At 49.0% G+C, this 13264-nt stretch overlaps 2 protein-coding genes across 2 annotated transcripts in view; one reads left to right on the top strand and one right to left on the bottom strand.

Moving 5' to 3' along the window:
- The window catches only part of Avil (advillin), a 16710-nt gene extending 9554 nt beyond the window's left edge, over positions 1–7156 (top strand). The window contains exons 14-19 of the mRNA XM_021205191.1: positions 547–692; positions 1145–1289; positions 2970–3158; positions 3598–3666; positions 4977–5102; positions 6942–7156. Of these exons, the coding sequence (XP_021060850.1) occupies positions 547–692; positions 1145–1289; positions 2970–3158; positions 3598–3666; positions 4977–5102; positions 6942–7055 (789 nt within the window). The 3' untranslated portion in view covers positions 7056–7156. The remainder of the gene's footprint in view (positions 1–546; positions 693–1144; positions 1290–2969; positions 3159–3597; positions 3667–4976; positions 5103–6941) is intronic.
- Positions 7157–8798: 1642 nt separating this feature from the next.
- Tsfm (Ts translation elongation factor, mitochondrial) overlaps positions 8799–13264 on the bottom strand; it is an 8768-nt gene continuing 4302 nt past the window's right edge. Inside the window, exons 5-6 of the mRNA XM_021205036.2 lie at positions 11360–11447; positions 8799–9385 (exon numbers count right to left, since the gene is read on the bottom strand). Of these exons, the coding sequence (XP_021060695.1) occupies positions 8979–9385; positions 11360–11447 (495 nt within the window). The 3' untranslated portion in view covers positions 8799–8978. The remainder of the gene's footprint in view (positions 9386–11359; positions 11448–13264) is intronic.

Genomic DNA, 13264 nt, shown 5'->3' with positions numbered 1-13264 from the left:
GAGGCAGAGAGGCAGAGAGGCAGAGAGGCAGAGAGGCAGAGAGGCAGAGAGGCAGAGAGGCAGAGAGGCAGAGAGGCAGAGAGGCAGAGGCAGAGAGGCAGAGGCAGAGGCAGAGGCAGAGGCAGAGGCAGAGGCAGGCGGGTCTCAGAGTTTGAGACCATCCTGAGTTCCAGGACAGTTAGTGCTTTACAGAGGAATCCTGTCTCCAAAAAAACCCCACAAACAAACAAAAACAAAACAAAACTAATGAAAGTTACATGCTAGGGACACAGGGCTTGCTACAGAGGCAGAACCTTTACTGTGCTTGTGCATTGGAGGAAATTGTGTGCTAAAATCGCAGGTGAGGCTAAATCAGAGGTGGCTTCTGTGTAGGAGCACTGTGGGTTTCAGAGCAGGCCTGTCCTTTGCCTGCATATCCTGTCCTCCCTCCTCTCCCCACCCTGGGGCACTGCAGGACAGAGCCGACCCCCCAGTTTCAGAAGCCTGGCATCCCTACCAATGTGTCCTGTGTCTCTAACACCCGTGCTCTCTCCTCACCCCGTTCAGGGGTCGAGTGGAGACGAGCGGGCGATGGCTAAGGAACTGGTCGACCTTCTCTGTGATGGCAATGCGGACACTGTGGCTGAGGGCCAGGAGCCACCTGAGTTCTGGGACCTTCTGGGAGGAAAGACAGCCTATGCTAATGACAAAAGGTGGGTGAGCAGTCAGCTCTGGCTTCTTGGCTGCCCTGGCTGGTGGCCCCTACAAATCCCGAGATCCCTTACATCTTCAAACATCCCAGGCTGGGGACACAGCTTAGTCAGCAAAGTCCTTGTGCAAACACAAAGACCTGAGCTCCATCCCTAACAGACAGAAACCAACTACAGCAGCGCAGGCCTGTAATCCCTGTGCGGAGGAGGGGAGTGGGGATGACAACAGGATCCTTCAGACTGGCTGGTGGCCTAGTGTAAACAAGCTGACACAATCCAGGCCCTGGGAGACGCTGTCTCAAACACTACAGAGCTATGGGAAAAGACACCCAAAGCTATTTCTGCACTCATATGGACACGTGTGCATACGTGCATAAACACACACGCGCGCGCGCACACACACACACACCATGATTCCTATGAAGCACTTCTCCTTCTGCATGACTGTACCGCAGGCTGCAGCAAGAAACCCTGGACGTCCAGGTCCGGCTCTTTGAATGTTCCAACAAGACTGGCAGGTTCCTTGTCACTGAGGTCACGGACTTCACCCAGGACGACCTGAGCCCAAGTGATGTGATGCTCTTGGACACCTGGGACCAGGTAAGACACAGCCACAACGTTCAGGATGCCGGCAAAGGTCTCCACAGCTTGGGCTTGTTTCTGTAGGACGTCTGCACCCAGGATGAAAGCAGGCTAGTGCTGGACCAGCTGAGTCAAGCATCTTCGGTGGCTGCTGGAGAGCCTGCTTTATGTCACAGTCAGAGTAGACTGATGTCTACCCTCACCAGCCTTAAGCCAGGGTACTGACACATGCCTGGAGACTGAGCAGCTAGCACACAGAGGCGGGAGGACCCAAATAAAGCCCTACCCCCACCCATCCCACCTCTGACTCAAAAAGCTAAAAAAAAATAAGGGGGGGGACAGCAAAAGGGCCCGGTGAGTGCTTGCCACCAACGTTGACAACCCAAGTTCAATTTCCAAGACCCACCTGATGTGAGGCAAGAATGCATCCTGCAAGTTGTCCTGTGACCTCCATGCCTATGTGTTCCCACATCCACCAGATAGATAGATAGATAGATAGATAGATAGATAGATAGATAGATAGATAGATAGAATAGAAAAGTTCCAGCCAAACGAACCAAAAAAATTCCTCTCACCACCCTGGGGATTTTCTCACTTTACTTTGGAAAACAAAGCATAGCATAATGTGGCCCTGCCTTCTTTTGAGGATTTCAGCGGATTTTTTTGAGGATTTCAGCGGGTTCTAGAGACTATGGATGGGTCTTTTAGGCAGCAGGCGCACGAGATGTCTTCCTGTGTATGCCATTTCCCTCCATGCTGATGAGCCTTCAGGGTTTACAGACTGGAGGGACAGACCAGGCAAAGAAAGCTGCGTGCTTTATGGCGAGGTGTGTGGAGTGTTCAATGCAGTTTGGAGCTCTCAGAAGACTCCTAGAGAAGGCCAAGTGGGAAGAGATGAGCCGGGCTCTGGGGAAGGAAATGGGACTTCCTGGAGAACAAGACACAGGATCATACCAGAGAATAAAATAAGCCTGGGAGAGTAGCTCCTGCCTGCAGTCCCAGCACTAGGGAGGCTGAGGCAGGAGAATTTCTGTGAGTTCAAGGAAAGAGTAGGCTGGAAGTCAGCCATGCCTAGAGAGTGAGATCCTGTCTCAAAACCAAACAAATAAGCACACAAAGATGTAAGACAAGACCTAAGGTCCATGAGAGAGAGAGAGAGAGAGAGAGAGAGAGAGAGAGAGAGAGAGAGCGCGAGCTGAGAATAGCTGTGGGCTCTGAGGGCCTGACCCATCACACCAGAAAGCAGGATGGGCCTAGAGCGGTGGGTACTGCCTGCCTCGTCACAGAGGGAGGTGCGGTCATGGGCCAACTGCCTTGATCCAGCTGGTGAGTCCAGTGACTCCCTGGATCCAGGGCTACGGACCTGACTCTCAGTTCTGTCCTACGTGACTGTGACCGAGGGCTCAGGCTCACCAAGAACGGACGTTTCCATGGGATAGGCACTTAGGAAAGGCTAGATTTGGCTTCTCTGAGATTCGAGGCACACCGAGACAGCATAAGGGGTGTTTTGTAGGTTGTTCATTCAGGAAGCTGTAGTTCAGATCAGATGCGGAAACTTAGAAGATCAAGCTGCTTCTGGAACCTTCCTCTCTGGAGCATGAATGAGGCTGTGACTGGCAGGGGGCGAGGGGGACGAGCAGTGTACACAGCAGTACTTAGTCCTGCGGACGCACTAACAATACGAAATGGGTGTGACAGGTGTTCCTGTGGATAGGAGCAGAGGCCAATGCCACGGAGAAGGAGGGGGCCCTCTCGACGGCCCAGGAGTACCTGGTCACACACCCCAGTGGCCGAGACCCCGACACACCGATCCTGATCATCAAGCAGGGCTTTGAGCCCCCCACCTTCACAGGCTGGTTCCTGGCATGGGACCCTCACATTTGGAGCGTAAGAAATGTAGAAGCTGAGGATGCTCTTCTGACTGCCCCGAACCTCGGAACCCACGCTGTTCCTCTGCCATCCCCCATGCCCCATCCCCCCATCCTTGCCTCGGCTTCCCTTCTCCACAGTTTTGTCTCCACGGAAGGGAGTCTAGTCAGTTCCCAGCTGTGTCAGCAGGAGGCAGCATGGAACTATGATACCTGTCTACACAAGGTCACAATCCTGACAGTCCGTGGAAAGTCACTGTGGGCCAGTGGCAAGAAATCAGGCGTCTGACGCCCGCTCGCTCACCTGCTTGTTCTGGCCACCAAAGAATGTTGGTCCCTTGTAACTGGACCTTTGTATACCCAAGCGCTTCATGGCTCTACCTACACACACCAGGCCTACGACGTCTGTTCCCCGTTGGCAATAAATATTTCCTCCTGTGTTTTCTGTCTCTTCCTAGGAAGGAAAATCATACGAGCAGTTAAAGAACGAGCTAGGAGATGCCACTGCCATCGTGCGAATCACCGCTGTGAGTTGGGTTCACTCTTAGAGGAGAGAGAGAGAGAGAGAGAGAGAGAGAGAGAGAGAGAGAGAGAGAGAAGGCAGAGGGGGTGAAGAAGAGGGAAAAGTAGGTCTCAGAGCCAAGTTCCTAATTTACTGCATTCCAGAACAGATCGGTATGTTGGGGGGGGGGGTGTCGAGCTGGCTCTGCAGCTAAGAGAAGCACCTGTGTTGGGTGGCTCACAAGAGACCCTAACTACGGCTCCAGAAGTATGTATTCCTCTGGACTGCAAGTGCACCCACAGTCCTGTGCACACATATCCCTCCATATACATAATGTACTAAATAAAGAGTTTAAGGTCATCCATGCTATATATTGAGTGGAGGGCCAGCCTGGGCTATATGAGACCCTGCCTAAAAAAAAAAAAAGAATAAGAACAAAACCTAACTTTTGGTTTTTCGAGACAGGGTTTCTCTGTGTAGCCCTGGCTGTCCTGGAACTCACTCTGTAGACCAGGCTAACATTGAACTCAGAAATTCGCCTACCTCTGCCTCCCAAGTGCTGGCATGATTAAAGGCATGCGCCACCATGCCCGGCTGAACAAAACCTAACTTAACTTTATTACTCAACCTTTTCTGCCTTTCCAGAGAGATTAGGATTATTTTTAGTATTCCTCAGGTATATGACACTCATGGCGGCTTAGGCCACTGACCCCTATTTTAACAGCTACAAGTGGAGCTTGCGGCCAGCAGTGCTTGGAATGACAGGATGGGATGCACAGCACAGGGAGGTCCAACATTTACACGTTGTCCTCTGTGCTCTGCTAACCCAGGTCCCAAAGCTAATGGGATGCTGTTAGTGTCTTTAAAGTATACTTAAACGTAGCTTCAGTCTGAAGGCATTTAACAGCTGAAAACGTAGGACCTAGATAAAAACCCCAAGAGAAGGGATATATATAATCACAGTACTTGAAAACGACTTCTGGCAAGAGGTAGACAGCTCAGTGGTACCTACCCAGCACTCACGAGGCTTTGGCTTCAGTTCCCAGCACTACATAAATATCTATATGTAATGTATGGTTAGACCTAAGTGCAGTGCGCATGCTGATCTGGCTCTAAAGGCTCACACTGGACTGCTGAATCAGTGTTCCCAGGTTTGTCAGGCATCCAGGTTTAGGGACCGTCCCACCGTTCTGAAAGATGTCTGAAAGACAAAGGATGGAGAGGCACAAGCCAAAGTGTAAATCTTATACACGCAGGGAACATAGGCCACGCAGAACATCGTGTGTCTACCTGCATCTACCTACCTACCTGGGTCTGTGCTCCTGTCTTACGCAGGACATGAAGAACGCCACACTCTACCTGAATCCTAGTGACTGTGAGCCGAAGCACTACCCGGTGGAAGTTCTGCGGAAAGGGCAGAACCAGGAGCTGCCTGAGGATGTGGACCCCGCCAAAAAGGAGGTGAGTGGGTTGTGGGGATATGGGATGGGGGCGCGCATGCACGGAGCTTGGGAAAAGGCTTGGAGCAGATCCAACACGCTGTGGGAACTGAACGTGGTGGGCAGAGCTCTCACAGGTTTATGGCACCAAGCTGGGGGCGCGGGGAAAGGCTCTTACAGATCGGGCGCAGAGGTCCTGAGTTCAATTCCCATCAACCACGTGGTGACTCACAACTATCTATAGTGAATTCTGATGCATGCCCTCTTCTGGCACGCAGTTGTACATGCAGATAGAGCACTCATGCACATAAAATAAACCTTAAAAAAAAAGTTAAAAAATTAAATAAAAAATAAAATACCACATGGGCTGGCAAGATGGGTCAGTGAGTAATGGTGACTGCAAATTCAGCACCCAGGACCCACAAGAGGAGAGAATTGACTCCACAAGTTATCCTCTGATCTCCATACGCATGTCCCCCATATGCGCACTAAATAAATGTAACAGAAAACTTAATACCTCAGATGGCTCCCCGGTGTACTTACAAAAGACCCCAAAGTCCTCCCCAGTCTGGCCCTGCCCCTGGGGGACATCAGGTACTCTCTTCCTTCAGCCAGTGCCAGGCTTTTCTCTTTTTACTTGCTGGTGTTCCTGTGTGAGAGAGCCAGCTGCTTGCCATTTAGTAGTGTTCACCTCCGGGCGGCTTTCCTTGACTGCCAGTGTCCTAACTCTATTCCCTCGATGAGCCCCTCCCTCCCCACAACACACACTCCCCTTGGGCTCCTTCATTTCCTGTGTTAGGTTTTAGTTAAATGAATTAACATGTTCATGCTGAGTGGATAGATGAATGAGTGGATTTTCCCCTTGAAAGAGTTGCTTAAAGGATTCTGACTTTTGCCGTAATCTCTTCTCTAGCCAAGTCTTAAGCATCTAGACAATAATGTTCTTAGAAGCAGAGGTCACAGTTGGGCTTCGTGGCTCATGACTGTAATCCCAGGACTATGGGGATGGAGGCAGGAGAATCACCACAGGTTCCAAGCCAACCTGGGCTATGCAGTAAGTTCTGTGACAGCCAGGGCTGTGGTAAGATGCTGTCTCATGCCGGGCGTGGTGGCACACGCCTTTAATCCCAGCACTCGGGAGGCAGAGGCAGGCAGATATCTGAGTTTGAGGCCAGCCTGGTCTACAGAGTGAGTTCCAGGATAGCCAGGGCTACACAGAGAAACACTGTCTCAAAAAAAAAAAAAAATGCTGTCTCAGAAAATAATAATAAAAATAAATAATAAAGGTCATGGACACTGCACTGAAATGATCTTCTCAAGCTCAAATGTTAAGGGGTACTCGGGGTACAGTGCAGTGGTAGAGCACATTCTCAGGTTCCTCCGAGAGTAGTCCTAGGCTCACCCCCTAACACCAAAAGTAAGTATTCAACAAGAATGGTAGTGAAGGCATGAAGCAAGATCCTCTACGTGATCCTCCATCCATCCAAAATCAAATGTTTATAATTCATACATAATGTATAATCCATTCACTGCCTATCAGGCAAGGAACCAAGACCAAGTGGGAAACCCAGTCATTCTTCATCCACTGGCTCAAATGGGCCTCCATGGTCAGGGAACAGTGTAGGTCTGTTTCAGCCTTCCTGACACACACCCCTCCCAGGGTCTACCTACCTATCACTTGACTACGGTTCTCAGGCTCAATCCCCTTGCAAGCTTGTGTGCCCAGGCAAGCACACAGCCACGCAGCTCTTCCCGGGTGGCCCCAGGCCTCCCTCTGCCCTTCTGCCCTCCTGCCTCCAGCTTACCTGTGGACATTTAGTGAAATGCGCTGTCTTCTTTCTCACCACAAATATTTTCTCAGAACTACCTCTCGGAGCAAGACTTTGTATCTGTGTTTGGCATCACGAGAGGGCAGTTCGCTGCTCTGCCTGGCTGGAAACAGCTCCAGCTGAAGAAGGAAAGGGGCCTTTTCTAGAGCAAGGAGTGTGTCTGTTGCCCGACCACAGGAGAGAGCAAACTGGCAGTGCCAACATCAGCAGAGTCCACCTACCAACTGAGCCCGACACGCGGCTGCTTCTCTCTCGAAGCCGTCCTTGCATTTCTTGGCTGCTATATACTAGATGCTGACTGCTTGCCTTCCGGCTTTTGTGGTCCTTTAGCTGAAGCTGTAGCGGAGAGCGTGAAGGCAGAAAGAGCTAGAAACTAAAAGTATCAGGACCCACATCTGCTTCCAACTACATCCTGCAATCCCCAAAGCAGTAGTTACCACACTCCCTGCAGGCCGGGCTCCAAATGCCCAGGTCTACCGTGTGCCACAGCATGTTCAACTTTTCAAATAAAGAGGCCATGTGACATGTTCTTATGGTGGCTGTAATTATGGGGAGAGCATATGGTGCTGAGAAAATAAAGAGGCAGTCTTGAAGTTGGGCCTGGTTCACAAGCCTCTAGCCCCGGTTACCAGATCAGCTGTGGTAGGAACACAGTTGTGAGTTCAAGGCCTGCTTGAGCTACAGAGTATTCAAGGTGGAGTTGAGTAACTTAGGAAATCCCTGACTCGATTTTTTTAAAAGTGCAGTGTGGGGTGGAAGAGATGGCTCAGGGGCTAAGACCATTTGGTGCTCTTGTAGAAGACAAGGGTTTCGTTCCCAGCCTCCACATGGTGCTCACAATCAATCACCTGTAACTCCAGTTCCAGGGGAGCCAATGTCCTCTTCTGTAACAAGTATGTGAATGGTGCACATGAACACATGCAGGCAAAACATTCATACACATAAAAAGAAAAAAAAAAAAAAAGTAGCTGGGTGGCAATAGTGGCGCACGCCTTTAAACCCAGCACTTGGGAAGGCAGAGGCAGACAGATCTCTGTGAGTTCAAGGCCAGCCTGGTCTATACGGTGAGTTCCGGGACAGCCAGGGCTACACAGAGAAACCCTACCTCTAAAAACCATATGAATGAAATGAATGAAGGGAAAGAAGGAAGGGAGGGAGGGAGGGAGGGAGGGAGAGACAAAAGAGAGGGGGAAGGGAAAGGAAAGAAAAAAGAAAGGAAAAGCAAAGAATAAAAGCCAGATCTTCTGTGAGTTCGAGGCCCAGTTTGGTCTACAGAGAGTTCTAGGACAGCTAAAGCTGCACAGAGAAACCATTTCAAAAAAAAAAGCAAAAAACAAAACGAAACAAAAAAAAAAGGAAGGTGGCCAGCACATAATTACCTCAGCGGTACGCACGCCTCAGGTCCTGGTTCAATCCCCAGCATCAAAGCAAATAAATAAGGCAATGCTGAGAGCTGTGTGCTAACTGGACCACTGCCATCCCTGTCTGCCATACACCCATTTCAGGGGCACATACCAGCGTATGCATGCACCACTATAGAGAGCATGCCAGAGCTGCCAGCCAAGGCGCCACGTCGCCCAGACAACTCTAACACACGCCAGCAAGAGTGAAATCCAGATGACAGGAAACACTGCTAGGCAGTTCCAGGGAAGATACATGGCCCAAAATGTCAGAGTCCACAGAGTGGAGATCTTTGTCACAGGAACAAGACCGTGTGTTAGAAACTTCCAGAACTATATAATAGACTGGTATAGGCTGGGGACTGGGGAGATTGGGTAAAAGTGCTTACTCTACAAAGCCTGGCATGGGTGCACTCACACACAAACATACTCATACACACACATTCTCACACACATACATTCACACTCATACACACACACACATTAAGTACTATACAAAGAGAAAAACTCTTTATTATATCACCATTTAATAACTTTACCCATGATTATATAACTTCATTTTAAACTAAAAAGAAAAAAACAAATTTGAGGGTTGAAGAGGTTTAGAAAATAACTTTTTATAAGGAAATCCAGATATAAAAATTAAATATTTCAACTTAGGCCAAAAACCTATTCAGCCTCAGCCACCTGTTCGTCTTCTCCACATTCGAAGCGCACAAAGTCCACTACAGTCACGCCCCGGGGCTGCACGTACTGTCCCAGTGTAATGGAAGGATCCAGGAGGTATGGCTGGGGCAGCATCCTGGTCTCCGTCTCCCCTCCAGGCTCATCGTCCAGGGAGCCCACAGACAGAGGGGCCATGCCCACCACATGCTGCCCCAGGCGGCGGCCAACCTCCTCCAGGTTTGAGATCTGCTCGGGAGTCTCACAGACGACCAGGGCCCCGTACTTCCCCAGCACCAGGTTCTGGAGGGAGGGGCTCTGCACCGCTCCGTGCACATAAGAGCCGACATAGAACCCGGAGGGTACCTTCACCCAGGCCGCTCGTTTAAGAATCATGTTCTCTCCCAGTTTACCTACAAAAAAGCATAAACAAGAAACACCACCACTGGATTGAGGTGACTATGGTGGCACCCACGTGAACTGTGGATGGTGACCTTTCTGTCCATGCAGTCAGTCTATCTGCAACGCGACCGGAAGACACCAGCCTTGGCCTGTGTTTAAGGAGGAGGGAGAGGAGCAGAGCCCCCTAAGAGTACTCTAGTTAAGACAGACTGGCTGCCAAACTCATGGTTCTGTCTTCCCTGGTTCTGGGACCTGGGGCATTTATCAACTACCAAGCCTTGGTTTCCCCTTCTATACAATGGAGTTGATATGACCCACCTTTCAGGGTTACTGGGAGAAATAAAGAAGGTGGCGCAGGCAAGGAGCATGTATTGAGCAAGCACTCAGAACCCAGCTATTGATGACACTAAACTCAGGCTGAGAGATCCAAGTGACCCACACAGCAATACTAGGCAGAGTGGGAGTCACAACTCAAAGCTGACTCCAACTCCCACCCCATCACCAAATCACTCTGGAAACACACCCACAACTGACACAACTAGAAAAGGTCTGTAACCGAAAGCTGCAGGAAATCCAAACCCAAGCACCCGACAGTCCCAACTACCACTCTTCAGAGGTGCAAAGATCCTGTGACATTCTCAAAACTAGAAACTGATTCAAGTTTTCTCCTGTTTGTCCAGGATCCCCTTCCAGAGAAACCTGAATAAACCAAGATGAGATAGGGATGTAAGGCAAACAGCGGGGACTCTGGAAGACACAGGTTAGCCACAGTTATAGCTAGAGGCCATTCAGGGGAAGCCCCAGAAGCCCCATTCCTCCAAGAGTTCTGCACACAGCCATTGGCTTGGCTGCTCTCTCACCAGACAGAATCAGAGATTACCATGTGAAAACAACTACGCCTTGACTAGAAACTGCAGACCACAGACAAGGCCCAGCAGCTGCAAGCCAGCCTGCTTTCTCCCTCCCTCAGGATAGCCCCATAGTGACCGGAACATGGTTCCCCCAAAGTGGCTTCTAAAGACATGCACCTTCTTAAACTCACTATCGAATTCCTAAAACAGACGATCTTCCACTTTCTTTAAAGGGGAAAGATTATTAGGTAGTAGGTAGGGTTGAGTGGCAAATGCCTTTTCTCCCAGCACACAGAGGCCGAGGCCGAGAGGCCGAGAGGCCAAGAGGCCGAGAGGCTGAGGGATCTCTGTGAGTACAAGGTTGACCTGGTCCACAGAGTTCCAGAACAGCCAGAGCTACACAGTGAAACCCAGTCTTTAAAAAATAAAACACCCTCCCCACCCCCCCCCAAAAATATTTTTATTTTATGTGTAGGGTGTTCTGACTGCCCTAACCCTACCGCTCTGTGAACTACACACATGCAGTGCCCTTGGAAGCCAGAATCCCTGGAACTACTGTCAGAGGTGTTCACTAGTCCAAGCTGTCCTCTGGAAGAACAGCCAAGGCTCTTAACTGAGCCGTCACCCAGCCCTTAAGTTTTCTTCTCCGCCTTTCGTGAGCTTTCCCTAACACACACACTGGTCAGCTGGAGGATGAAGAGCCGGCTCCTCTCTGCCTCTGTTTATAGTCGGCACAGTGATGAGATCGTTTTAACTAGTTGCAAGCCATTAAAAAGCATGAGAGTTAGTTTATAAATCTAAATTTCTTTAAGGAATTCAGGATTCTGACTGTACCAGAATTCCAGTTCCCTCAATATGGCACCTCTTTTGGTTCTTCGTGGTGTCTAAAAAGGCCCTAGAAAGGCCAACCCATACTCCCATAGTCCTGCCCTTAGCAGCTCATGAGCTTGTAATTCTCTTTTTAATTATTTGTTGAGTTTCCCACATGCGTATGACATATTTCCATTGCATTTGTTTCTTCTCCCTGTCTCTGCTCCCAAGCTGACATCTCGGTTACTGAATGAGATGTGGAGGAATGCCAAAGATACCAGGAAAACCCGATCATAACTTTCTAGAACCCTCATAGATACTCACCAATCGCTAAGGCCAACTGATCCTTGAGAGAGCCTTCCCTGTCGGGCCCAGCTGCAAGTTCAGAAAGCTCAGAGGAGTTGAGGAAGCCCTACATACAGGAGACAAGTGTGAGCTGACTCTGATGGCTGAAATCGCCCAGACAACAGGCAGAAAGAGCTGAGACCTGGGGAAACGCTTAAGACGACCATCTATAAATAGATGAAACTTCCACTAAGCCAGGATGTTAAAAATTGATAACATTGTCACGCTTATAAATATCTTACTCTACTACTGCACACACACACACATACATACACACACCCCGACTCCATTAGATGCTCATCTTCTAGCCCTACCTTCTTAGGATTTCCTAGAAACAGGAGCTGGATTTTTACACAATCATAAAATATCAACACCAGAGGACTTGTGCAGAGTTGCCAGGAATGCACGATGAAGCACACGCAAAAGAAGGGGCGGAGCAGAGCTCATCTGTGCACGTGGCCTTTGCTCTGCAGTTCTAAGGCTGGGAACTGGAGGATGCATTTCCTTTTCTGGTACTGTTTTTGGGGACAGGGTCACATTCTGCAATCCTGTAAGACTTGGAAAAACCATGCAGCCCAAGGTAACCTCAAACTCCTGGAAATCCTCCTGCCTCTGCCTCTGCCTCTTGAGTGCTGGGATTACAGACATGCATCACTATAACTTGCTGATGATGAACTTTCAAAGATACAAAAGTATGAATTCTTTAAAAGCACACATAGACTATCCACTGAATAATTATTTCTTTTTTAAAAAATAATCTGTGTACATCCCTATACAAGTCTTTATTAGGAGAATAATTATTTCTAATCATTAAAGTTTGACAATTGACAAATGTCTAAACACAGGAGACTGGCTCAATAACCCTTGGCACATTGTACAACATAATACCATGCAGCTAGAAAAACAAAGGACAGTGAACATGGTGGAACACGGTAGTGAACATGACAGTGAACATGGTAGAGAACATGACAGTGAACATGATAGAATACGGTAGTGAACGTGGTAAAGAACATGACAGTGAACATAGTAGAATATGGTAGTGAACATAATAGAACATGTTAGTGAATATGCTAGAACATGATAGTGAATGTAGTAGGAACATGACAGTGAACATGGTAGAACATGATAGTGAACATGACTGTGAACATAGTAAGGAATGTGGTAGAACAAGCCTTAATCCCAGCACTTGGGAGGTAGAGGCAGAAGGATGAGAAGCTCATAGCTAGTGTGGTCAAGGCTAGTCAAGTCTGTGTGAGACACTGCTATAGACTGTTTCGTGATGCAGAACAAGTGAAAGCAAGTCTACATGTCACCATCAGTACCTGACACAAATGTACATTACAGTGTTGTCACAGAAATAACTTAGACGATAATCCGATGAACCTGCTTATCTACAGAAATAGTTAGCAGTGGGATTTGGGGGCTGGAGCAATGGCCCTGTGGTTACGATCACCAGCTGCTCTTCTAGAGGACCCTGGTTCAGTTCCCAGCACATACTGGTTTAACTCCAGCTCCAAGGGGCCCAGTGCCCTTCCTGGCCTTCGAGAGCACACACACATGCTGCACTGCACACATTAAAAAAGAAAGAGAATGGGAGTCCAGACTGAAAGAGAACTCAGAGGTTAAGAGCACATGGCTGCTCTTCTGAGGACCTAAGTTCGGTCCCCAGCACCCACATGGCAGCTCACAGCATATTTTTATGTATAATAAAAATAATGACATTTGAAAGGGAGTCAGAGAGAGCCAGCAAGGCAGCTCAGTGGTAAGGGTGTGTGCTGCCAAACAGGATGCCCTGAGTTGTCACAGAACCGACTCCTGCAAGTTATCCTCAGACCTTCAAGTGCACCCATATACACACACACACACACACACACACACACACAC

This window comes from Mus pahari, chromosome 9, assembly GCF_900095145.1.
Source record: "Mus pahari chromosome 9, PAHARI_EIJ_v1.1, whole genome shotgun sequence".
NCBI lineage: Eukaryota > Metazoa > Chordata > Mammalia > Rodentia > Muridae > Mus > Mus pahari.
The sequence above is the reverse complement of the archived record's forward strand: the minus strand, read 5'-3'. Positions and strand labels throughout refer to the sequence as shown.